The sequence below is a fragment of the Chaetodon auriga genome, chromosome 23, assembly GCF_051107435.1.
Source record: "Chaetodon auriga isolate fChaAug3 chromosome 23, fChaAug3.hap1, whole genome shotgun sequence".
Lineage (NCBI taxonomy): Eukaryota > Metazoa > Chordata > Actinopteri > Chaetodontiformes > Chaetodontidae > Chaetodon > Chaetodon auriga.
Window position 1 is genome coordinate 8,964,444 of NC_135096.1, and position 23,887 is coordinate 8,988,330.

Here is a 23,887-nt window from a genome sequence, read left to right on the forward strand (position 1 = left end):
GGCGAAAGGGAGAGACACACGACGTTAACACGCTAACAAAAAACTCAAACGCTCGCGATCGTGATTAGTGCCAGCTGTGTTGGAGCCAACTCCCGAACCACCTGGTCAGCCACGCCCAGCCTCTGCCAAATAAGGACACACAGGAAACCAAGTCCCGCACACCTCCACAGAACCCAGGGAAGCACGAGAATATGCATACATAGAAAAAGGGATTTCTCACAACCTGGCAACTCAAAGTTAGTTCTTGCATTCTACTGCGTTGCAAGCCCTTGTGAAACAGAAAGAATTTTTTTTTTGTTGTTGTTGTACTCAGCGCCGGGATATGAAAGATCTAAGATAACATCGCTCCCTCTGCTGGATGTATGGCATCACTGCAAGAACACAAATGAAACTCAAACCATTCATTTTCACAGGAAACAACGAGGAAAGAAAAGGAAAGTGCTAGAAGGATAAAACAACCGCAAGTACAAGTTCACTATTACTTATCAAGCACAAGTAACTCAGAGTAACTTTGCCTCCGTCATCAGGAGAAGATTACAAATGTGTTCATGCATGAGGTCCATGTTGAGTCTACTGTCAATATATTTTGGGGCTTATGACAATAAAAAAAAGTGATACAGCACTGTGACCTTTGTCCATCTCAGCTATCACTCTCTCAAGTATACCAAGCTGTGTACCTGGATACTGTAACACGTTCAATTAATGTACATGTACTGTAGAATGTCCTTGCTTTATGTAGAGGTTCATCCAAGGGTGCTTTTTAGACAGGGCTTTGATGCCACATGGATGAGAAGGAGAGTTAAAGCGCTTTTTAATGCTGCTGTCTTTCCCAGGTCTCCTTGTGAGAGACAGTTAATAATTACAATCATAATAAGAAATGAAATCCTCTGCAGTTCTGCAGAGGTTGAAATCAAAGGGAGAACGTTTCGCCACAACTCCGAGAGGCTTCATCAGTTCTGCTGACTGGTGGGGAATGTCAGGCATTTAAACATCTGTGTTCAGGACCTCAACACATGAGAGTCGCCGAAGTCACATGAGTGGCATGTATTGGGGTGTTAATTGCCCAGGCATGAATGTCAGGAGGACACAGCACACAAGAACAGCTCAAAAACAATACATCACAAAAATACACTGAAATTAAACCCGGGCGCCAAGTCTACTTTCTCATGTAAAATAAATTTTGTTTAACTGCTGCAGACATACATTTACGATGCTACAAATCCATAACTATAAATCGCAGGCTTGACAAGCTCGTAACAATGAGTGTCAGATAAGTATTCAAAGTGAATAAGTTCAGTGGCTCAGCTGTACTCACATAGGGGTCACTGAGAACTGATGTGGTGCTGGGGGTCATGTGGCTTACATGAGTGCCTGATAAAGTCTGGCGCAGAGCCATTTCCATATTCAATTTCATTCTCAGCTGTATGCACCTGTTCGTCATTCCTTACCAGAGAGGGGATCAGCTCCTGTCTTCTGCCCACGGACCCTACAGACACACCGTCAGATGTCATCAAGCCAGCATGAACCAATGGATCAGCAGCGCAATCATAATGGTGTTGAAGTCACATACATACGCTGACTCTTACATTATTGCCTCAGCTGAAGAATAAGTGATTTATTTGATTGTTGGAGAAGTTATTCTACATCCTCTGGCTGTTATTTGAATCACAGCTTTTATTGTCAAGTCAAAAGTCAGAAATGTCATATTTTTGTTTGGTGTTTATTTGGTGTTGTGTCTTACAAACAACATGGCCACATTGTCAGGGATAAACAAGGGGCAGTTTAAGGTCCTGAGTCCTCAAAAACATCCACCATGTAGAGCTTTCCTGCATAATCAGTACATCAACATAGCCTTCATCTGGACTTGGGTCCTCCTCCCAACGGCATCACAAATATTTTTACAGTAACAAACACTCAAGGATTGATATATGGCTTGTGCTGTTTCTTCATACTCTCTGTTATTTAGAGTCCTTGGAGGAATCTGAGCTTGTAAATATGGACTTAATAGCTTTACATTCAAATCCCAGATCCTCCGTGGTGAATCCAACCACAGCTCCTTGCTTCAACTAAGAAAGCTCCTCCTTGTTCCCCCAGCTCAGAAGCCCACTCAAACCCTTTAAACTGCAGCTGAATGGCAGAGGGGGGAATCCAGCCACCCTGCTTCATCTGTCATATTTGCCGTAGAGCTCCCAGAACACACAGGACGGCCGTGGTCACCAGCAAGACTCCGGCGATGAGTCCAATCCGAATCCATGGGAGAGTGTCCCACTGGAGAGACTCAGCTGATGTCTCTGGGGTGCCTTGAAGGAGGGGTGGAGGAGGGGGGGTAGCTGGATGGGGAGAATCTTGCCCGTTAAAATGACAGCAGCATTATGTTTGTGCGTGATAATGACAGACAATAATGATGAAACATCATGTGTGGATGCTCACCTTCCTCTGGGAGTGACGTCACCGTCTCCTCAAAGGCTTCCATTGGCTGTGGCTCTGTCATTACTAGAAAAACATCAGAAAATGAACATGAAATGATGTGTGAGGGTCACATGTAGCCCTGACAGCTCAAAGCACTGCAATAAGACACATTAACAGACAAAACACAACACGACCAGAGAAAGAAAAAGCAGGTATTTGCTGCACATTTCTGCTGAGCGAGGTTCACCTTTACTCGGCGGTGTGGAATCTTCCAGGAGAACAGTTAGGAGATCAAGAGGGGATTCAGTGGTTTCAACGTCAGCCACCTCTTCTGTCTGAGGTTTTACAAGCCAGTGTGATGTACTGGCCCAGCTCTCTGATGCTGAGGTTGTCTCTAAAATACGGCCAAAATCTTTAGAAAAGTAACAACAACTGATTAGTATGACACACTTGTTGTCTGTGAAAAAATGTGTCGTTGGAAGAATAAGAATAGATTACCAGTATCTGTAGGGTTTGTCTTATGGTTTATCTTCGGGTTTTCCAGCACTGTCAGTGTGATGCTCTCTGGTATTCCAGGTCTGGGATCATCAGAGTCCCTGAAAATATAATAGAAAATGCATGGTCAAAATAATTTCAGCATATTTTTTATATTATATCTATCACAGGCATATTTATCACCAGAAGAGCACAACTGCTATTCATGATGAATTTTGTATTATGTATCTGTTCTCCCTTCAGTTGCTTCAGGTTTCACATGAATCCTGGTCTCTCGGGTCCAAAATAACCTTTTAATTTTGCAGATAAAGCAGCCTGATGAGAGTACCTGGTTTTATACAAACAGCGATATTCTCCATTGTCGCTCATCACTGCTGGACTTATGGAAAGATGAAATTCTCCTTTAATGTCACCAGATAGTTCAACCCGAGATATCTCCTCAGAATCAGACACCGCAGCCGTCGGGAACAAAGCCTGTCAGTGGAAAGAGATGATCGGGTGTTGATGGAGAAGACTCTGATGACGGAAGACAAGTTGCAGTATAAAGTACCTCCTTTTGTGTTGAAACTATATTGCTGCCGTTCTTGGTCCACCAGACTTGCAAATCCTTGATGGACTGTCTTCTGGAGATCTGAATATAGCATGGCAGATCCACCATGTCACCCGCAGGCACCACTAGGGAGCGCTCAACATGGGGTGCTTTGGAGGAGAAGCAGAGAAAGCGGCAACCAGTCAGCACACATGAAGAAGAAGAAAAAGAAGCAAAATATGATAAAAGCACAAAACACAGCCAGAGCAGACATGAAGTTAGTCTTGCACATCTCCCCAACTCACCCTTGACTGTGAGCCACACTGTTGAGATGGTTTTCCTTCCTTGCAAAATGCACTGGTACATGTCAGTGTCGCTCAGTATCGTGTGCTCGAGGACCACAGACCAGTCTCCTTCCCTGAGCTTCTCCTCTGAGGGCAACTGGACCCGGCCCTGGAGGAATTATGAGACTGTAAATCCCAAATTAAAATTTTCCATCTCGTCTGGGCTTGCAGCTTGTTCAAGAGGAGTTTGTTCACACGTCTCTTTGATTTATCATGTACCAGCACTCCAATAAAACAAAGCAGACTTGATTGAACTGCTGTAGATTCCAGACTACAAATAAAAGAATGACAGCACTAACCTTAAATTTGTCCCCCTGTCTCAACTCTCCTCCCAGCAAAATCGCCACATCCTCCCCCATCGCCTCCCACTGGACACCCCCGTCCTCCTCCAGGTAGGCTGAACCATTACAGGGCAGGAGGACGGACCCCCCGAACTCCACCTGAAGGCTCACCATCTCCACTGCATGAATGGCTGGACAGGAAGTGACAGACATACAAGACAGAAAAAAATAATTCCAAAATAATTTAAATCATCTCACACATTATTGTCTCAGTGCTATATTTTAAATCTTTAAATCTTGTTTCATACTTATATTTCTGCACATTTTACTGAACCCTTTGAGTTTCCATAGAGCAGAAGGAAGCGATGAGAAGGACACAGTAGATGTGTCATTAAGCCAAATCTACTCCAATCTGAAAATCAATTTTGTTTGAAACAATGCTACGAAAGTCAAAGGTTTAAATGTTCCTAAAAATAAAGACTCACCATGGCAGACCTCTCCACACTGAAGACACATCAGCAGAACGCACACAGGAACCCTCATCCCTCCAAATAAAGTGCTGCAACAGAAAAGCCTCATTCAGGATTCAGTGAACAGACTGTGAGCTGATTTAAACTCTTGACAGGAAAATGAAATGATACAAGTCTCCAAGCAATGGCTTTCCTCGTCAAATCATTCTTAAACTGTTCCAAAACCACTTCCAAAAGTTTCAACGTTTGTTTCTGATTGTACGCTCGCACCTTTGCGTCGTTGGAGGAAGAGCAACAGGTGAAACACAGACTTGTCTTCTTGAAAAGAAATGAAATAATCCACTGAGAGGAGAAGACTGCAGCCAGAGGATGCCTCAACTCTGTGTGTTTCAGATAAACGCAGGTGGCTGCAGTCCCGTCTCAACCTTTAAATCTTTGCAGCGCCGGATGACGCATTCAAGCGCTGTGGGAGATATCGCCATTATGTTGCAAACGACTCAAAAGCATGTTGTAATGGGCGGATCAGCAACAAGAAAGTATCACAGACACACAGCAGGAACTGGGGACAAATGTTGAGTTTCTCATGGTCTATTTTGCTCCCTTTCCCCAAAAATTCATGTTTTTCCCTTTAACGAACACATGCTTCAATTGCACTTCCTCCTCAACACAATCAGCTCATGAATTTGATTGCAATACAAAATAGGTTTAACATGCAACTCAGCTTAAATAGAGTTTTTACTGCCCTAGTTGGCTGAAAGTGGCAAATGGTTGGCTCAAGAGCCCCACTCAATTTTTTTTTAAACAGGTTCCATTTAACTTACAGCTCACTTGCACCTCAGAGTAAATGACACCGCACAAGACTTCCACATTGTGCTTAGTTGGCAACCTGCACATGGGAACCAGACACCAAGAGGCACGTGGCAGCATTCTCACTTGTCCATACTGAGGAATTCGATGTGCGCAAGAAGCATTTGGAGTGCACTTTTGGAGAAATGTAGTTTACAGTGTGGCAACAGGACCAGTACTTGTTTCAACAGAACACACAGAAATACAGTCAGTAAGACAAAAATCCAATTATCCTTGAGATGTGAACATTTGTGGGATGAAATAACACTCAAATAAAATAAAATTACATATGTCATGTAAGGCCAGTGGACTATAACCTCACAAATGCATAGATGAATCAACACTCAGGCGAGTAAGGACTGACTTAAAATAGAAAGCTCAGTGTCTGTGTTTGTAGTGCGTGAATGAGATGTCTTCATGAAGATACTATATGTGCACACAACCACCAATAGAAACAAAAATAAGTATTTCATCGGGCGTGGGCAAGGTGATAGTAATTTTCATTTTCCGCTCTGTATACAGTAGAGAAGGGAGATGTGCACACAGATCAGATCGGTTTTCTGAAATTTTAGAAGGCACAAGGCCGGTGCTGCCTGTCGGGCTCCACCACATGTGTATCTACAGGGACACTCACTGATGATGCATTCAGGCCCCATGGACAAAAAACAGAACAGGCAAAGTTTTAACCAAAAAGTTGTTAAAATCCTCAGTTTTTGTGTTGTTGTAAGTATCACTGGTAGGTTTATGTGTGTGTGTTTATTGACCTTACTGTCTGAACTCTTGTTATTAGTTTCCCCTGTCTTGTTAGCACGTGTACACTCATATCTGTTCAACCTTTGGCATGTTAGCTCCTCTGCAGGCCTCTACAGTCACCCACAACGCCGTTCTGTGTGTAAGTCCTCCAAGATGTTACACATGTATCTCCAGAGAGGAACAAAAAGGAAACCGTACAATTGATCCCACAGCATCCTGCTGTTTGACCTTTGACCTGCTGTATCCATGTACTCCATTTAGCACCTATTCTGCACACTGTGGGATAATCACAGACTGGAAAATTTGACTTTGTCAGTTACACTTAGACTGGTTTTGTAAAAGAGTGAATTCTTTGTAGTGGCTGTTTTTCTTGTTTGTGAACGCAGCATGCGCTAGATGCGCCAGGTTTGTGTGTGCTCACTTGAGGTCACTCTCTCATGATATTGTCACCACCACCTTGTGGGCCGCAAGTCAGAAATATTAATGTTTTAGGTATGTTGAAATACACCACTTTTTCTATTGTTTCATATTATTTCATATGTTTTCATTGACTAACTTACCATGTGTTTGTGTACAGTAGAGTCTACAGCAATCATTATTAGGTGGAACCCTTGTGTCCTGAGTGCATTCCTGCCACACAGTGGTGGTACAGTGACATGACGCATGCTTCCCCCATCCAGCATTAATACTGGCATGCTGTCAGCTGTGATCCAAACCCCCTTTGAAAAGTCTCATGATTGCATAAACCTCTTTCTTTACCCTGTTTCTCAGGTGCAGTGTGTTGGAGAGTTCTTTGAGGAGCTGCATGTGGTCTCATGGGTTTGTAGTGTTGATCTGAACCTACAACCTGAACCAGATCTCAAAAGCTCAACAGGTCAGGTCTGGTTAGTATTTGATGGGAGACAGCTGGGAATATCAGGTGCTGTGAACTTGTTAAAGTGGAGGAGAAGAGCAGGAGGGATGAAGAATCACTTTTATTTATAATGGACTGGGGAGTGAAACCACTGAGTGACATTTAAGTCAAAGAACAAACAGGGTGGATGGGTGAACAGTGTGGGAGAGAACAGCATTGTAGAATGCTGAAGACATGATTGAATATAATTTAAAAAATCAGCCATGAAGCTGGTTCAACATTTACAAAGAATATTATAAAATGAATAGCACGCTGTGCTTGTATAAATAAGCCAGGCTTTGATCTTCCTCCTATTCTGGCATACAAAGTGAAGCTGACTCAAATGTTGCTGCCTGGATGACAGACACACAAGGCAGAAGATGTTTGGGGAAGCGGAGAAACCCAGAAATGGGTGGATGTGTAGGAAATGTTAAGTCGATGCTGAGCCCGCTGTGGTTCTTTCACTGAGGTCATCACTGCTTAAAAGACTAAATAGTCCCTCATCTCTGTCTCACGTCCAAGAGTCCACATGGTTTCATCTTCAAAAAAACCTGGTTCAGTCAAACAGTTACACAAGATATGTACAAAACTGATGTGGTGAAGAGTCCTGGCGCGGGAACCACAGACGCCTTCCTGAAGCACAGGAAAGTCCGCCTGCTGATGGACATCTGGCTCATATTTGGAGAAAGTGGGCTGTTACTCAGGTCAGTAACTTGCCTCCCTGGAGAAGAGAGAAGTGATTGAGACTGACTGACCTCATATTTTGATGATGGGATGTTCTATTTGAAAATGACTACTAAGACCAAAAAGCTGGGGGTCTCACATGTTCATATTCATGCAACAAGCAGTACTAGCAGGTGAAATGGTCTAGTTAATACAATAAATGCCAACCATTGGAGAGACATTTTTGAAGGATTAATAGTGTCGACAGTACCTGTGTGCAGCAGCGTCAGTCTTCCTTCTTGTTGTCGATGAGCTCCTGGGTCTGCTGGGCGAGCCTCCTCTTCTCAGCCTGCTGCTTCTTCAGGGCCTCCTCTGCTTTCTTACCCTGGTAGATCTTCACCCCGGCGAACGCCAAACACAGCAGGAGTGTCTTCAGTGCCAGGATGTACAGGAGGACAGGGACATTGTCCAAAGCCTGAGGGTGAGCAGAGTTTATGTGTGAGGAGAATTATGTCTGCAGAGATAGAATTATCATCGAACCTCTGGTTTCAGGACTATTTTCGTTTTGAAAGAAAGGAAAAGAAAGCTCTGGAACAGTAGCAGAAGATTCCTCCCCCCCCACCCTCTCAGCTGTCTCAATGGGAGGTGGGAGTTAATTTGGTCACTGAGAGAGTCACAGGCAGTGTTTGTGAGAAAGAGAAGCAGCTGCAAACCATGTGCACTCTGGGCTTGTAGTTGCAACAGGTCATTCAAACAGGCAATGTCTGGCAATTCACGGCGAAGTTACTCATAAAACAGACTCAAACAAAGGCACAGAAAGACGCAGTGTTTTACTGTAACTCCGATTTACTAAAGCCATGTAGCTAACGTTTTCTAAATGTGAAGTTTGTGGCAAATTGACACGAGACAGGCAAACTTGTCCAGCTGTAGCAACGTTAGCATTATGCTAGTGACAGTTGAGACAACCAGAGTTTTATCAATAAAGAACCAAATACAAAACAACTATTTAACTAATAACGACATATGCATAAAATATCTGTATGAGAATAAAGTTGAGCTCATTTACCTTCCAGTTGACCATTTTAAGTTCTGTAGTATTGAATTCTCCTCTTCACTCACTGAGACAACCGGTGTTATTATGCCCCTTGCAGAAGGCGGGACTTAAAGCGACGGACCAATCAAAAGCAGGTTCTGTTGGACGTCATCTGTGTTGCATTCAAACTCACTTTGATTAAGCTTTGAAATGTTTCGTGCCTGCTCGAAGGTTCCAGCACTCGAATGAACGCGATATTAGTCTCATTCAACATCATTACGCTGTAATGACATACGCCACATTCAGTCACGTTTCTATGGCTTGCCATACTGTTTCAACTTCATTACGCCGTAATGAAGTTGAAACGTGACTGAATGTGGCGTATTTCTGACAGGGACGGCTTGCCATACATATAATATGTGTGTGTGGATATATAGTTTGGATATATATATCTGCACACACACAAATCTAGGTGTATAAGTATATAGTTAATTTATATATAAGACTCTTTAGAAACACATATTTACACATGCGTAGTCACGGTGGCCGAGAGGTTAAGGCGTTGGACTCGAAATCCAATGGGGTTTCCCCGCACAGGTTCGAATCCTGTTCGTGACGAAGTACTACTTTTGATTTTTGTCTTACTATTTAAGAGTATACAAGGTAAACATTATTTCTTTCACCGTCAGGGGCCCGTATTTGGTTTTGCTCATTTGGTATTTGGTTCTCCTCACAGCAGATGGATGTAAAATATCTCAATTTTGAATCAAATCTATTTATTGTATATGTAAGTTTGCAGAGACTGAAGGCTCATCAATACATCTTGTGCAGCTGTCTGACAAATACATGCACAAACAGGAAGTGGACTCAACACTATAAAGCCTAAAAAATACAGAGAATACTGAAATTATTTATGCTGATTTTTATTTAATATCATGAAAGTTAGCATTTTGGCCAGATCAGACCCCAGAAAAGCATTATAAACATACTTTGAGAGTATAGTCTGTCACTATAAACAAGCTTAAAGTTAAACCTGACTGCCTCACAGGCCCTGCAGACTGATCTAACCTTTGCATCATGACAAGACAAGCAAGCTATATATTATCATAATCCTGCTACTAACAATTCCTAACTAAATCCTAACAATTTCTAACCAAGTCCTAACAATTCCTAACTAAATCCTAACAATTTCTAACCAAGTCCTAACAATTCCTAACTTAACAATTCCTAACCAAATCCTAACAATTCCTAACCAAATCCTAACTAAATCCTAACAATTCCTAACCAAATCCTAACAATTCCTAACTAAATCCTAACAATTCTTAACAATTCCTAACCTCACAAGTCACATGTCCGCAACACGAGGGTTTGATTGGTTACTCGTCCAGCTCCTATAGCAATTGTTAGGAACTGTTACATTTGAGTGGCCAGAGTACAGTTTTTGGAAGCCATGTTTCTGTTTGCACATTTGCTTGCCTGTTGTGGGTGTGAGTATATTTTGTCAAGCCGTGCAACCAACAGACAGCACGAGCTTTGTGGAAGTAAAGCTGGGATAGTTTTCTAGAAACAAAAAGAATCAGAGAGGTTTCATCATTTTGATACTTTGTTATTTCCACGAAAACAAGTAAATGAGTTATGTGAAGAAAGGATAAAAGTGAGTGAAAAAGACTGTATGACACAATAGATCACATCTGATGTGTGCCAGCTGTGAGAAGAAATGTGAACTGGGTTCCTTTAAGCAGGCAGTGCAGATGTGGGCCAAGGTGACACTGAACTTCACATCAGATCTCCAAAGGAAAGCAGCAGTTTTCTTAAATGGCCCCATGACTATGGGATTTATGGTCTAATAGTGAAACCAAAGACATTTGTCAAACAAAATATCCAGAAAATTTATTCCCTCGTATCCACATACAGAACATACCGCTCAGGTAACACATGCACTGCTTTACTGCACACCAACGTAAGATTAAATACAGATTAAATTGCACATTTTGTGATGATCAAACCTCCAGCAGAGGTTCATATTCAAGTATAACTGACAGACACTTGGCTGCCAGTGTTCTGTAGGTTGTAGCAAACCAAAAGGGGTTGCTAATCTGATGAAATCATAGCTATTTAAAGGGATACATGTGGTTCAGTGAAACAATGAAATCAAACTGTGCAGTAACTGATTCTTTATAATATACAACGAACAAATACGTCAGTGCTCCGTGTCAGCTGTCAGTTTGTTAAGTGGATTGTCATTTTCCACCATGCAAAATGTGCCAAAGCACCAAAGGAAACTACATGCTTGTTCCCACTGGGCGTGTTTTAATGAGCCTTGCTCACAGGAAGTCACAGGGGGACCAGGCCAGAGCTGAAGAACTGGAGAAGTGTGGAATTGGGAATTTCACTGGAGTGAAGCTTTGGAGCTCAGGTCGTGTGCTTCGGCTCACGGTGCAATGCATGAAGAGGTGTGTCTGTGGCTTCAAAGGTTCACGTGCTGTCAGCTCATATATATTCACGCTGGCAGTGAGGAATAAGTCTGAAAATGATAAGCACAGCTTGATCTGTGATGGACAGGGAACACACGCTGACACTTTTGGCTGTCGACCGTCACTGTGGATATGCAAAGACAACGTACACCAATCCTCATGCAGCTGACTGAAAATCCATTTCTTTAGTTGTCTGCCCGACCAAATCCTGTAACTGTGTGTCCAAGCTTCATCCATCCTTCCATTCTTCAGTATATCCATCTTTACATATATCTATCCACCATCTCTTAAGTCAATCCAGTGGTCTCTCCACCTCGATGGAGTCAGATCATCAGTGCACACGAGGACATCAGAGGGTTTGCTTTCATGTGCGAGAGTCACTTGCATCTAAATCCTGAAATGCACATGTGAATCCTTCTGTGCACGTCCATTACACTGACACAGATCTGACTCCATGCAGCACCACTTCCATCTGTTTATCCACAGAAGCATGTCCGTCTTACCACATTCTGACCCACCGATCCGCCCATTTATTCATCTATTCTCTTTCAAAAAAATAACATTAAAAGACCAAAACCTACAATTCACTGATCCAACTACTAAATATTGTGTGTATGCTCAGCCCCACTGTGGCACTGGGTGACATGTTCTTTCATTTCTTCACTGATTGTTGTTTTTTTCTCTGGATTATCCTTATAGCAGAGAGCGCAAAGACAGCATGTGTGACCCTGGAGAGACGTTTCTTTGGACACAACAAATATGCTGGTCTTGGGTTGTGCCCTAAAGGTCCAAACTACCATCTGATTCTGCACCTTCTGCCTGACTCACTGTAGGCAAGTAAGTCTCTGTCATGCGTCTATCTTTTCTTCAGCTTTCATTCCTGACATGTACCTCATGAGCAGGTGCATTCTTAAATGTTGGTGACCCATCTTGGTCATGCTTGTGTTGGTCTGTTTTGGCTGTTAGTTATGACATCCAGCATGTTGTGGAGAGCACAAGAAACCACTTAAAAGCCTTGGCCCTCCAATAAATACTGTAAATACTCGAGGTAGGGTGTTGCTGTAAATATCTTCCTCTGGTCATTCTGTGGTCCCTGCCATAGTTCCCTGGTATCTTCCTTATTAGTGGTTATTACTATTCTCCCAACAAACAGTACCAGCAACGGCGAACAATCCCTGCAGCACTCCAGCATCTTCTCTGCTCCGTCTTCATGCTCTCCCTCCTCTGACACGGCGGGAGGTCACGGGAGGAGAAGCCTCGGTGTCGCTGCGTGCTCTCCCCTCGCTCATGGTGATCAGGAGAAGGACTGCAGTGGATGTGCTCAGTAGCGCCCCCTGTGGTTTGTCCTGGACATGGTGAGAGGCAGAGACACGGAGGAGAGGGAGGAGACCTCCCAGTAGAGAGAGCGAGACAGGAAGAGCTGGTAGAGGATCACCATGGAGATGGACTGGCACAGGATCACACCTATAGTCACCACCTACAGAGAGGGAAGCTCAGACTGATTAATGAACGTGTCAGTGTGTGGTGGTGCTTCGAGTAAAATGTGATTTGTTTGAACCTTCTCCTGCTGGTGCTCGTTGAAGATAACCGACATGAGGAAGAGGACGGGGTGGCAGAGGAACCACAGGAAGCATCCCTGCAGAGAGCACAAGGCAGACCACACCACCTGAAGAACTGCAGGCCAATATTAGTCTGGAGGATGTGTTCGTGTACTGTGCACTTACCTTCGCGAAGGAGAGGTAGAAGTCTCTCTTCAGGGTGCTCCTCTCAGTGGAGATGATCTGGTAGAGGACAGAGGCCAGCAGGAGGGCCAGGATCACTCTCAGAGCCATGAGGAGGAGTCCTGCCAGGCTCTGCTGGGCATGGTAGCTGTGATGTTCACTCTCAAATTCTGAATACTGCTCCCACAGCAGCAACACTCCCTGAAAATGACATCGTTTCACTCGCAACTATTGTTATTCTGTGACTCTTGAAAGTTTCAAACCGTAGCAATTCATTCATTGCCACTAAAATTCAAATAAAAAGTTGGTTTAACAATGGTTTGGTACAATCCTGCGTACCTGTGTGACAACTCCACCGACAGCGACGGCCGTGGAAGCCGGAGACTGTTCCCACTGCAGAGGTCTGGACTGAGGCTTCCTGCCTCGGCTCAGAGTCCAGCCCATACACAGACTCAGCAGCATGTACAGCATGGACACCTGGGACACCATATCCCAGACTGCACAGGGAGCAGGTAGTGGAAAAGAAGAGGACACATAACAGAACAGTTCATTTCTGGTCTGTTTCTGTGCCAATCTGAAGCAATCAGACAGTTAAGTTCCTCTTCGAACTAAATCGAACTTCAGAAGCAGATATGAACAAAGAGAGAAAGACAGGACATTTTTAAGAAAGAGGGACATACACTCAGCCAGACTGCCCATCAGTGGAAGACCGATACCATCTCTGGAATATCTGCAGAGCACAAAGGGAGAGAAAAGGGAACACTTGAGCACAAAGGCTCATATTCTCCACAGTACCAATTCAATTTATCATTGTGAGAGCAGCTGTTGTTTATTTTGTCTGACTTTCTCAAATCGTCGCTTCTCCTTGTGAAAAGGTCGAGACTTCTTTGGGACTCCAAATTTAATGACACTGAGAAGGAAACGTTCGTCTTTGTTCACAACTCTACCTGGCCAAGTGGATGTAGTTGCAGAGAGCGGAGCAGCCCTGTAACGCCAGCACCGTGGTCAGCACTTTGAGGACGGTGTGCATGGGGCCTCCTTTCTTCAGGGCCTGGTACAGAGGCTGGATGTAGATGCAGCAGGCGATGAAGTAGGCCAGCAGCAGGAGGAAGTAAAAGCTCTGCAGACCTGAGAGAGAGACAGACAGAGAAAAGACAGAATTAACATAAAAACAGAGATAGAAAGTAAATGTAAAATAAGATGAAAATAGAAGAAAGAGAATGCATGAAATGGAAAATAAAACCAGCCGAATTATAATAAAGGCTGCATCCCAGATATTCTTTCAGCTGAGGTGATGCGGGATGTCTGACCTGCCTCCTCCGCACTGAAGTGCTCCAGAGGATTCCCAGCAGAGTCGGCGTTAAGCAGCAAGACGGTGAAACGGAGATCAGCATGAGACGGAATCACTGCGCTTTCCTGGAGAGACAGACGGGTAACAGGCAGGAGACAAAGGGGGAACCTGAGCTTTGGAGATGTTGTTCAGCACAGATTTAATGTCTGACGATGTGTTTTTTTAAGGGGGGGTTAGTTTCAGAGCAGTCTGTGATGTCACTGTTACCTGACACGTGTATCTGTCAGCATACAGGGCTACCCAGGCTGTAGGTGAGGACTGATGAGGGATCGTCTGGTTGTGTTCTTCTTCGCTGAGAGAAACTGAAGCAGGAGGAGGAAGAGGACAGACAGATGAGGTGAGAAGAGGAAGAAGGGGAGGAAATCAATACAGCTGCATCATCACCCTGTTCGAGTGATCGCTGGTCCTTACTGGCGAACTGAGCTTTTGCGAGCCTCTCAGAGCAGCTCAGGCTGTCCAGTTCGGAGTCCATGTCCTGATACAGCAGCAACCTGGACTCCTTCTCTGTAGCCAGAGCTGAGTTGTCCAGCCTGCACACCAGCAGACCACTGTCACCTAACAGACAGGCAGAGACAGGACAAGGGGATTGGACGGATGAGTGATCAGGAGAGCAATCGTTTCCTTCCACGTAAGAAAGACTGTGTGTGCTTCATGTCTGCCTCATCACATGGATTTTAATCAGCTGACCTCTGACCTCACTAAGGATGGGTGAGGGGGGGCAGGAAGTTCATTATCAGATAAAGTGATGATGACATGCTAGTTAGACCAACCGGTGAGCCAGTGGCAAATTAAAAAAAAAAAAAAGAAATGGAATGAAGACAGTGAGTTTAATCAACACGTCGTCATCACGCCAAATTAAAATTAATATAAGCTAAATATAAGCTAACCAATGATACTACTGACATGACACGTTAGCAACACATCCGCATCGTTACTGTTACCTTGGTACATGAATTTAGTGATGAACTGGCCATTCTGCTGTCTCGCTACTTCGCTCTTGAAGTGTCCCGTCACAGTTTTCCCAAAAGCCTCCGAACTGAGCAGCACCACAGCGATAAATGTGGCTAATAAATACGACATTTTTTCCCTAGTGCACTTTAACGTTATCGACAAATACACGTTAGCAGTCCAATTCAATGAGCCACGAAGCCAGAAGTAAATCAGCTGCGTCAAGTCATTCAAAGTTACACAGGATGTGACCGGAAACTATGTAGTTCGGCCTCAAGTAAAAAACAATAAAAAAGAAAAAAAAAATTCTCCTGAATGTATGCTTTATAGTTTGGTATAGATAAGGTTTTGAACAGTAGTACGTGACTTTAGCAAATAAAAAATATGTAAACCAAGGAGAAACATGTACTTGTTACGATCCCAAATACATTTCGACAAAATATGTTAACTAAACACTATTATTTTGAAAATAATTTCCGGACGTTACATATTTATTACAGCTCACTTGACACTGTTCCCTTTTTAGTGGGCGGTGTTGACACGTTGATTGATTTGGGGTTCACACAATGAAACAGTGCGTATTTCATGCCATCATATTATACAACCAATCAGAGAACAGAAACCTGTGTACATGCGATTAAATGTCCCGCCCATTTTCAACGTGTCAACACTGCCGTAAAATGAGACGGCCGACGACGGTCGCGCATCATACAATGCAGCCACTGTACTGCAGGAAATAGGGAACTTCTATACTAACCTACCTGTATTACCAGTTTGTCAGCGGGCCTATAAAACGATAAAGATGTCGTTATTATATCTATAGGAGAGCTTAATTTGATTTGACAGCTGCTGGTCAGTGTTGCTAACCAGAGGATGGATTTCAACAGGACTGTTCTTGTGACTGGAGGCTCTGGATTCATGTGAGCTCATCTAATGAATAGCTACACATCGACAAATAAGTACAACTGTTCTATAGTCTATTATTATACAATAGTTCACTTTCATAAGGCAACGACTTCTCTTGCTCTTCAGTTACTAATGTTACACGAAAGCAGCTAAAGCCAATCTATCAGCTTTTCCTCCGTTATTTTGGGATACATACATAGTACTTTGTTATTAACAGGCAATAGATCCAGCACCGTTATGGCAGAGGGGACAAAAATATTTATCTTACTTTACTATAGCGTTGCAATGCCCGATACATTTACTGTTTTTAAAACTGCAAGATGTTTCAGATCATGCTCCTGAGTGAGAAGACCTGTGAAAAGTGCAGGACATGAAATGACTCCTCTGTCCTCTGTCGTGTTTGTCCTCATGCGTCTCTCCACCTCCACATCTGTCTCTCCAGAGGCTCCCATCTTGTGAGTTCACTGGTCCACAGACATCCTGACTGGAGAATTATTAACCTTGACAATGTAAGTCTTCCCTCTGTGTGTATATACGTGGCTGACATTGTCCTTGTCCACAAGAAATGGATAGGTGTGACTCTATCACTCTGTTTCTGAGCTAATCCAACACTGTGAGCAGGTATTGCATGTTAAAAAAAGTGGCTTGATCTCGTGTGTATTGTCTGATTTCTTCCAGTTGGATTACTGCTGCAGCCCCAGGAGTCTGGAGAGTGTTGAGGACAGAGCGAACTACACCTTTATCAGAGTGAGAGCTCCTGACTTCGAGAAGAAGTGACCTCTGACATCGTGATCTCAGCTAAAAGAGCTTTGTGTAATGATTTAAATCCCTGTTTCCTCAACAGGGAGATGTGTGTAACTCACGGCTGGTAAATCACATTTTCAACACAGAAAACATAGATGTGATCTTTCACCTGGCGGCCAAAACGCATGTCGGTAAGGCTGATTTTACTTTTCTGTTCATTTATCAGGCCCAGTTCAGTCAAGTCACGAGTACTGACCTCTGACGTCGTCGTTCATTTCCCTTTCCTTCGCTCAGAGTCGTCTTTTGAAACCCCATCGACCTTTCAGCGCGTCAACATAGATGGAACCAGGGTTTTACTGGGAGCCGCCCATCAGGCCCGACGCCACCCGCAGCGCTTCATCTACGTCAGCACGGATGAAGTGTACGGACCCAGTCTGGACGAGGTCAGAGAGCAGCGGCTCAGCTGATTGTTGGGTGGACATGAGGGGTTTTTGAGGCGTTTAGTGACGTGTACACTGGGTGTTTGCTCTCTGCAGGTGTTTGATGAGAGCAGTCCAGTGAGGCCCTCCAACCCATACTCTGCCACTAAAGCAGCAGCAGAGTATCTGGTCAGATCCTACTGGGATAAATATAAGGTGCCATGAATGAACAGGTTTTTAAGAAATGATCTGAAACTGAACACACGCCTTGAAAAGGGCTGCAGATAATGAATCTTTGTGTGTGAAATACTGCTCTGTTGATCTGTTAACAGTTTCCCATCATCATTACCAGAAGCAACAACATCTACGGGCCCAGGCAGTACACTGAGAAGGTGCTGCACCGGATAAACAAGATGTTATTCACACTAAAATCGACACCACAGCATCACACAGTAATCATCCTCTCGATCTTTCAGGTCATCCCGAGGTTTCTCACCCTCTTGCAAATGAACAAGAAATGGTAGGTTTGTCTGAACTTTATTTTGAAAGGGTTCTGCTGTCAGACATTGTCGTTACCATCCCGCTGCAGGATTTCCTTGACACTCGTTCCTTAAAGTCTCACCTGTGCCGCAGCACCATCCAGGGAACCCTCCCGACATCCCGCCATTTCCTGTTTGTGGATGACGCCATCGACGCCTTCCTGCTGGTTCTGGAGAGAGGGATTGTGGGAGAAATCTACAATGTTGGAACAAACTGTGAGATTCCCATCACGCAACTGGCCAGGGAACTTGTTCAGATGGTGGGTTTAGGAACTGATCTCTTAATTCAAACATATAGGGGAATACATGGAAGTGACTGCAAAGAGGAAAGGTGTGTTTAACACTTCTGAAAACTGTTTTTTAGGTCAAGAATGTGCCAGACTCTGAGGTGAACGATTGGCTTGAGTTTGTGCCGGACAGGTGAGTAAACTAATGCAGGAAGATGGAAGTATTACAACCTTAAAAGGTGTTTAAACCTTGCTCAGTCCAATGGGACAGTTTAAGCAGTGCAGTGGTGACGGACGGGTTCATGTTTTCCTCTTGGGGCTTATCGAGTTGTTGGAAACCCAAACACGTCAAAAGCTTGATAAGCAGATGACATTTCCTGTCTGATTCAGTTAGGTTACGATCACTGCTTCCTTCACTTATTCACATCTGAAACATCAAGCACTGACCTTCGACCTTTGCTCTGCAGGCCACGCGTTGACCTGCGCTATCCCATCAAATGTGAGAAGCTGCAGCAGCTGGGATGGAGAGTTCAGGTGTCCTGGCCTGAAGGCATCAGACGGACTGGTACAGTAGCTTCCATCCGCAAAAGGCGTACTGTCTCTTTAAGTGAATATAAATAGAAGCAGATGAAGAGAAATGTGATGGTTCCCTCTGTATAATGTGTGCTATTAATTCTTTTGCGTGTGTGTCTTTTAGTCAAATGGTATGAAGACAACCCAGACTTCTGGTCAGACTCCACTGAGAACCAAGGACCAATCACAGACGAGCTTGAAAAAGCGACCAGCAAATGAGCGGGCTCATCTGTGCCCTGCTGCTTCCTGGAGCAGTGACTTTATTTCAGGCTTTTCTGGCTGATTTACAGCTCAACTCCCAAACACTGAGCATATGAACTGTCTGTTTTCTGTCTCTAAATGATTGTTGGACCAACAGGCCTTGAAATGCCCGGCAGAGCCTCCGGCAGCCAAACCTTCCCCTGGAAATCAATGCACTTTACCTTTATATGAATAACTGATTCAGCCAATGCTGACAAGTGGTCTTATTTTGCTCAATATGAATTTTTAAGCGCCAAGTTTAGATGTTTAAGGCTGAAAAATACAAGAAACAACTGACCAGCATGCAAATTCATTCAGGAGACTGAAAAGTCAAGTGTGATGCGGCTTCATCCATCGCTGCCATGTGTCAAACTGCAGCATCAGCACAAGGATTTTGGTTAGATTTAAGATACTCAAGGGAAAAAAAAGGATGAGAAGGGAACTGCAGGTGTGTTTCATATAATTCTGTGAAATGTATTTAACTGCAAATAAAGATGATTTTAATACGTTCAAGGTGTTTCACATGTTCTCAAACGCCTCACACAAAGACGAAGAAGACGCAGTGTTTACATTTGCAAATCCAAACCTTTATTTGTGGTAAACTTGTGGTCAGAATAGATGCACAGTTCTTTTTTTTTCTTCGTGCAGTGCTCCTCTTCGTGCACAACCGCTAAACTAATACATAAAGCAAACGCTAACTACCAGGCTGGAGGTGCTGTGCGTCCACATCGAGGGGTCTGGCCAGTCAGGAATGGCAACAACACTTTGATTTATTTCCTTTCAATTCAGTCTCTAAACAGCAATTATTCTTTTTTTTTTTTTGCAATAACCCTCTTTAAGTTGACTGAATGGAAAGTCAACTGAAGTGTTGCTTTGTTCAGTGTGTTTCTGCCTACAAAGAGAAGTTAAGTGTGATCGTTGACCCATGTACTGTATCTATGATCTGTCATTGATGGTGGCTCTACTGGGACCGCATTGCATTCTGGTCCATTGAAGCTGCTGTTGCAGGCAGAACTGCAAAATGTGTGTGCAAAGTGGACCTACAGGAAAAACACATTATAAACAGCTGCAATATCATATTCTCATGCAAGACACAGACCAAGACTGGCACGGATCAGCTGGAAGTTGCACTAAGAACTCTTCACTTGTGTAAAAGACACCTGGAGGGACGTCACCAGGTCATCTTTCCCCCATTTCTGATTGGCCAGAAGCTCCCACATATGAGCGTCAACACACCTGACGCCTGAAAATATGCAAACCACGACAACATAGCAATAGAACCACAGTTAATTCTGTGTTATGAAGACTTTAAAGGTCACCACTTGCCAGACATTCACAACAAGGGTATTCAACGGGAAGGAAAAGTGTAAAAGACTCAAAATGAAAGAAAAAAATCAAAATAAAAAAAACGACATTGACTTGGAGAGAATCTGGACACTTGTTTTTTGTACTGCATGTTTTTTTTTTTTACAAAATGTCTTTGATCGTAGCGTTTTGTTAATTTTATTTTAATCCAAACCTTGGCATATACGATGGTGTTGTCTCAAATTTTGTTTGCCAATTTAAAAAATGGCTGTTTGTGGTTGATTATCATTGTTGGCAATGGAACCTGTCGCACGAACAGGTTTGTGGATCTGATACTGAGTCCAATGTGACTTTAAAGGTAACCCGTGTCGGACGTTTCGCTTAATATGTCACCGTGGCATCAACTGGAAATCAACTCTGGCCTCACGTAACATGCACATCTTTACATATTGTAGTCAACGACAGAAAGAGAGAGCGAGCCCCCTCACGGCCGCCGGACCCTTTCACTGATGGGTTTTGGACGATGAGAATGTGTCAATCAGATTTCGCCATGTTTATGTTGTGATGCGTTCTCTTCTCAATGGGCAGAACTGCTTTACGATAACAGTGGATTTACACAACTGTTGCATTAATATGATGAAGTATCTTTTTTGAGGTTTTTTAAATGCCTGGATTAGCCCAAAACTGACAAGTTCACAAAGTACTGGATAAAATATAGTTTCACCTGATGATGGAACAGGATGAAAAGTCAGGGGATCATTTTAAGGTGTTAAATTCCCCCTGAGGGAAACATGATGGGGACATCTGGTTGAACATGAAAAGATGTGCATGCAGCGAGTGTTGCTTTGTATTGGCCTTACAGAGAGTTAGTGTATTGGGATTGATGACAAGCGGATGATTTGAAGTGGTTCTGGCGCCAGTGACAGTTATTTCTGTTTTTCTTTTGAAACATTTCTACATCATCCCAGCTCGCTCCGGTGACACATTTAAAGAGAAAGCCCGACACTTTGCATCTTTAACATTAAAAAGCTCACACTACCCCAGAAAAATAGAAATTTTCACTCATACCAATGACATTCAACATTCAAGTGCCAGTGTTTTTGTTTACTGTCTTTTGGTCAAGTCACTTTGTAAAATATCAACTTTCGTATTAAGCTTATAAAAATAAATATTTCCCCCAAAAAGGCTTGATAAATTACACAAACTAGCAGCGAAAGTAGACTCGAGAACTTTGTGTGCAAACAGCTGAATTTTACAAGTTGCTGTTAACTAGAACTCCACCTGGTCCCAAAAAAACGGTTTCATATCTTGAAGAACATTTCCATACATCATGCACACACACACTCACTCACACACACACGCACGCGCACACACACACACACACTCTGTGGAGAAACCTCTCTTTTTGACACCTGGCTGCGCTACACTTCAAACGCTCCCACTCACTCCTTCACACCTCTCAGAGGTTTTGAAGGACATGTAGAAGATTTAAGATGGAGACTAAACGAAGTAACTGAAATATTTTCTGGAAAACTCGGCGGGATTTGAAGTCTTTCTACAACAGAGGGGCCTGCAGGCCGCAGCAATGGGAGCATAGCACCATTAAATTGTTCACTGACAATCGAAGCACTCCTGCTGGTAAGTTAGTTACTGTAGTGATGCAGAATCGTGTTTCCTGTATACAGTGTAACCAACTTCACTATCTGCTCCATTAGGGCTGGGTATCACCCTTGAATTTAAGGCATCAAAAGGTTTTGAAAATACTCAAAAACCCCAAAACTAAAGTGCTGAATTTCGAAACAAGAGCTGGAAATAAACTGAGCATGGTCAACTAATGAAAGTAAGGCCGATGGTCCAAACAAATGTTACTCGTTTAACGGAGAGGATATGTGTTTATTCGCGTAACACCACCGCCGACCAATGAGAAAAGCCGTGATACTGTAAGATAACAAACAACTCACTTGAACAAGATGAACAGTCAGAGCTTCTACAGTCTTTCAGCATTTCATTTAGTATTTGCTAAGTAGTGCTAAAGACAACGTACAGGTGAGGCTGATGGCGATGGCGTTGGTTTTGAAGGTATGTGGCCATAAACCAATGTGTTGGAGAAATTTAAGTTATGCTGAATGACAGTGTCATTAGAATTCATCCTCATCCCAATTTCAGTCTGTAGCATGACAGTGTCGTTAGAATTCATCCTCATCCCAATTTCAGTGTGTAGCAGACTAACTGACCGCCTGACGTTTACATCCACGGCGACGTTCCTCAAGAGGCAAAGGCCAACAGAGTGAACAGTCAATATGGAGGATTTAAGTCAGTAATGTGAAATTAAAATCTAAGTTTCAGTGGCAGGAATTCAAATTGCCATCTCTTCCTTTCATCAGTCGGTAAAAACTTCTTCTTCACTGTTTCTGAATCATCGATCGATCATTTTTTCATGGTGAACGTACCCTGCTCTGCTCAGTGCTTGTGTGTTTGCCATTCTGGGGTCAATGACTGCAGTGATGCATTTACTTTCACCCGTTACTGTATTCCTATCTTGAAAGAAACGGCCTCAAAAATACTTTGGATTTTTCATCTTGAAAAATACCCAGCCCTAACTAACAAAATTCAGTCATTTCAAGGCACTGTGCACGCGTCAGAATTGGGGCTGATGTCACTTGTGCCAGTGACGGCAAAGTGAAAGCGAGCCACGAGGAACTGATCTCTATTGCACTTACTGTAGAAGCCCCGGGGGGCACTGTGACGAGTTGGAATGGGGGTTTGGTGCACAGTGGTAGTTAAGTGTTGCTCCAACACAATGAAATAGTAATTAGAGCGGGCAGCTATAATCTGCCATAGTAAAAGACCTAAGTACATTGCATATATGTGTGTACTCTGAACACTACTTGAAAACATAAACAAGATGAAAAGTGAGGTAAACCTGAAACATGATTCCCTGCTGCAGGATTTGCAGATTCCTATCTGCACCACCAGTCCTCCACAATCAGCTGCTATCTTGTACTACATCGGTAATTTCTCGCATCTTAATCACCTGCGACCTGCTCAGTGTCTCCTTCATAATTCACAATGCCCCCTAGTGGCTGTTAGAAGGCACATCAACGTCTGCACACTGAACCTGGTTCATCCAAACGGTTTGAGCTCTCGCTGTGTATCGTTCTTAAAGGTATGCCTTGGAATTTGGGGTGCAGGAGCTATTATTACAATGTAAGAGACTGTGCGAGCTGCATACTGAGTTTGTGGTTGGCAACAGTCATGGATTCAAGTAACAAATGCTGACAATATCCCCGTTCACGCGGGGAATATAGGAGTGTCAGTTGACAATTCAGGCATTCAAATTCAGTCAATATTTAAAGGTGGACTCTGATTTTGAAACAGTGTCTCAGAGCACAAATGCATTCATCTGTGTTGAGCTCAAAAACATTTATCTGGGTGGAAACACTGCAATTAAGACGCTGTCACAAAATCAGAGTGTATCTTCAACTTCAGTTTGGCGTTCATCATGTGCAGAACCATCCCACAAGGTTGATGCGCATGTTTAAAATTTGAAAGCCAACAAGAGAGCCGGTCAAGAAAAGCTTGGTGAGTACAGGGGTCCCCCAAAACTATTAAAGTTCCCATGAGACAGGCAGCAGAGTGCTGTTCGCTTGTACATATTCATGTGTTTTCTGTTTAGAAAAAAAAAAAAAAAGCAGCAGGGAAGGAGCTGTCGTGGATATTGATTG

At 43.4% G+C, this 23,887-nt stretch overlaps 4 protein-coding genes and 1 non-coding gene across 6 annotated transcripts; 2 read left to right on the top strand and 3 right to left on the bottom strand.

Annotated features, from left to right (window-relative positions):
• Positions 1-1,725: 1,725 nt before the first annotated feature.
• LOC143316166 (uncharacterized) lies at positions 1,726-5,254 on the bottom strand. The gene is made up of 9 exons (XM_076723936.1): positions 4,544-5,254; positions 4,077-4,249; positions 3,739-3,886; positions 3,455-3,603; positions 3,233-3,378; positions 2,908-3,005; positions 2,657-2,821; positions 2,431-2,493; positions 1,726-2,330 (listed from the first exon to the last, which is right to left on the bottom strand). Exons 1-9 carry the CDS (start codon positions 4,635-4,637, stop codon positions 2,170-2,172), a joined length of 1,197 nt encoding a protein of 398 aa, XP_076580051.1. The 5' UTR covers positions 4,638-5,254; the 3' UTR covers positions 1,726-2,169.
• A 1,832-nt stretch (positions 5,255-7,086) lies between these two features.
• Positions 7,087-8,843, bottom strand: smim11 (small integral membrane protein 11). The gene is made up of 3 exons (XM_076723744.1): positions 8,749-8,843; positions 7,954-8,157; positions 7,087-7,740 (listed from the first exon to the last, which is right to left on the bottom strand). The coding sequence occupies exons 1-2, from the start codon at positions 8,761-8,763 to the stop codon at positions 7,969-7,971; spliced, it is 204 nt and encodes a 67-aa protein (XP_076579859.1). The 5' UTR covers positions 8,764-8,843; the 3' UTR covers positions 7,087-7,740; positions 7,954-7,968.
• A 408-nt stretch (positions 8,844-9,251) lies between these two features.
• On the top strand, positions 9,252-9,333 carry trnas-cga (transfer RNA serine (anticodon CGA)). The gene has a single exon. It is a non-coding gene; the product is annotated as a tRNA-Ser (tRNA).
• Positions 9,334-10,582: 1,249 nt separating this feature from the next.
• Positions 10,583-15,417, bottom strand: gpr180 (G protein-coupled receptor 180). Its single transcript, XM_076724151.1, has 11 exons — positions 15,203-15,417; positions 14,673-14,816; positions 14,469-14,563; positions 14,221-14,326; positions 13,858-14,038; positions 13,591-13,640; positions 13,250-13,407; positions 12,914-13,111; positions 12,748-12,825; positions 11,571-12,666; positions 10,583-11,462 (listed from the first exon to the last, which is right to left on the bottom strand). Exons 1-10 carry the CDS (start codon positions 15,339-15,341, stop codon positions 12,511-12,513), a joined length of 1,305 nt encoding a protein of 434 aa, XP_076580266.1. The 5' UTR covers positions 15,342-15,417; the 3' UTR covers positions 10,583-11,462; positions 11,571-12,510.
• A 450-nt stretch (positions 15,418-15,867) lies between these two features.
• Positions 15,868-19,368, top strand: tgds (TDP-glucose 4,6-dehydratase). Of its 2 annotated transcripts, XM_076723151.1 has the most exons (12): positions 15,868-16,129; positions 16,558-16,624; positions 16,794-16,862; positions 16,960-17,050; positions 17,154-17,302; positions 17,396-17,494; positions 17,611-17,670; positions 17,755-17,798; positions 17,912-18,077; positions 18,182-18,237; positions 18,512-18,609; positions 18,742-19,368. In XM_076723151.1, exons 1-12 carry the CDS (start codon positions 16,083-16,085, stop codon positions 18,834-18,836), a joined length of 1,041 nt encoding a protein of 346 aa, XP_076579266.1. In that variant the 5' UTR covers positions 15,868-16,082; the 3' UTR covers positions 18,837-19,368. The 2 variants fall into 2 exon arrangements, with proteins under 2 accessions (XP_076579266.1, XP_076579265.1); XM_076723150.1 differs by having other exon boundaries at positions 15,885-16,129; positions 17,611-17,798.
• The last annotated feature ends 4,519 nt before the right edge of the window (positions 19,369-23,887 follow it).

Bases quoted from the DNA above. Each gene is read 5' to 3' on its own strand.
- LOC143316166 (XM_076723936.1), bottom strand. From the start codon at position 4,637: ATGAGGCTTTTCTGTTGCAGCACTTTATTTGGAGGGATGAGGGTTCCT. The intron at 4,250-4,543 runs GTGAGTCTTTAT...CTTCCTGTCCAG, and splicing joins GTGTGGAGAGGTCTGCCATG to CCATTCATGCAGTGGAGATG. The intron at 3,006-3,232 runs GTACTCTCATCA...TTATATTTTCAG, and splicing joins CGCTGTTTGTATAAAACCAG to GGACTCTGATGATCCCAGAC.
- gpr180 (XM_076724151.1), bottom strand. From the start codon at position 15,341: ATGTCGTATTTATTAGCCACATTTATCGCTGTGGTGCTGCTCAGTTCG. The intron at 14,327-14,468 runs GTAACAGTGACA...CTGTCTCTCCAG, and splicing joins CTGACAGATACACGTGTCAG to GAAAGCGCAGTGATTCCGTC. The intron at 12,667-12,747 runs GTTCAAACAAAT...CCCTCTCTGTAG, and splicing joins ACGAGCACCAGCAGGAGAAG to GTGGTGACTATAGGTGTGAT.
- tgds (XM_076723150.1), top strand. From the start codon at position 16,083: ATGGATTTCAACAGGACTGTTCTTGTGACTGGAGGCTCTGGATTCAT. The intron at 18,078-18,181 runs GTGGGTTTAGGA...ACTGTTTTTTAG, and splicing joins CCAGGGAACTTGTTCAGATG to GTCAAGAATGTGCCAGACTC. The intron at 18,610-18,741 runs GTACAGTAGCTT...TGTGTCTTTTAG, and splicing joins TGAAGGCATCAGACGGACTG to TCAAATGGTATGAAGACAAC.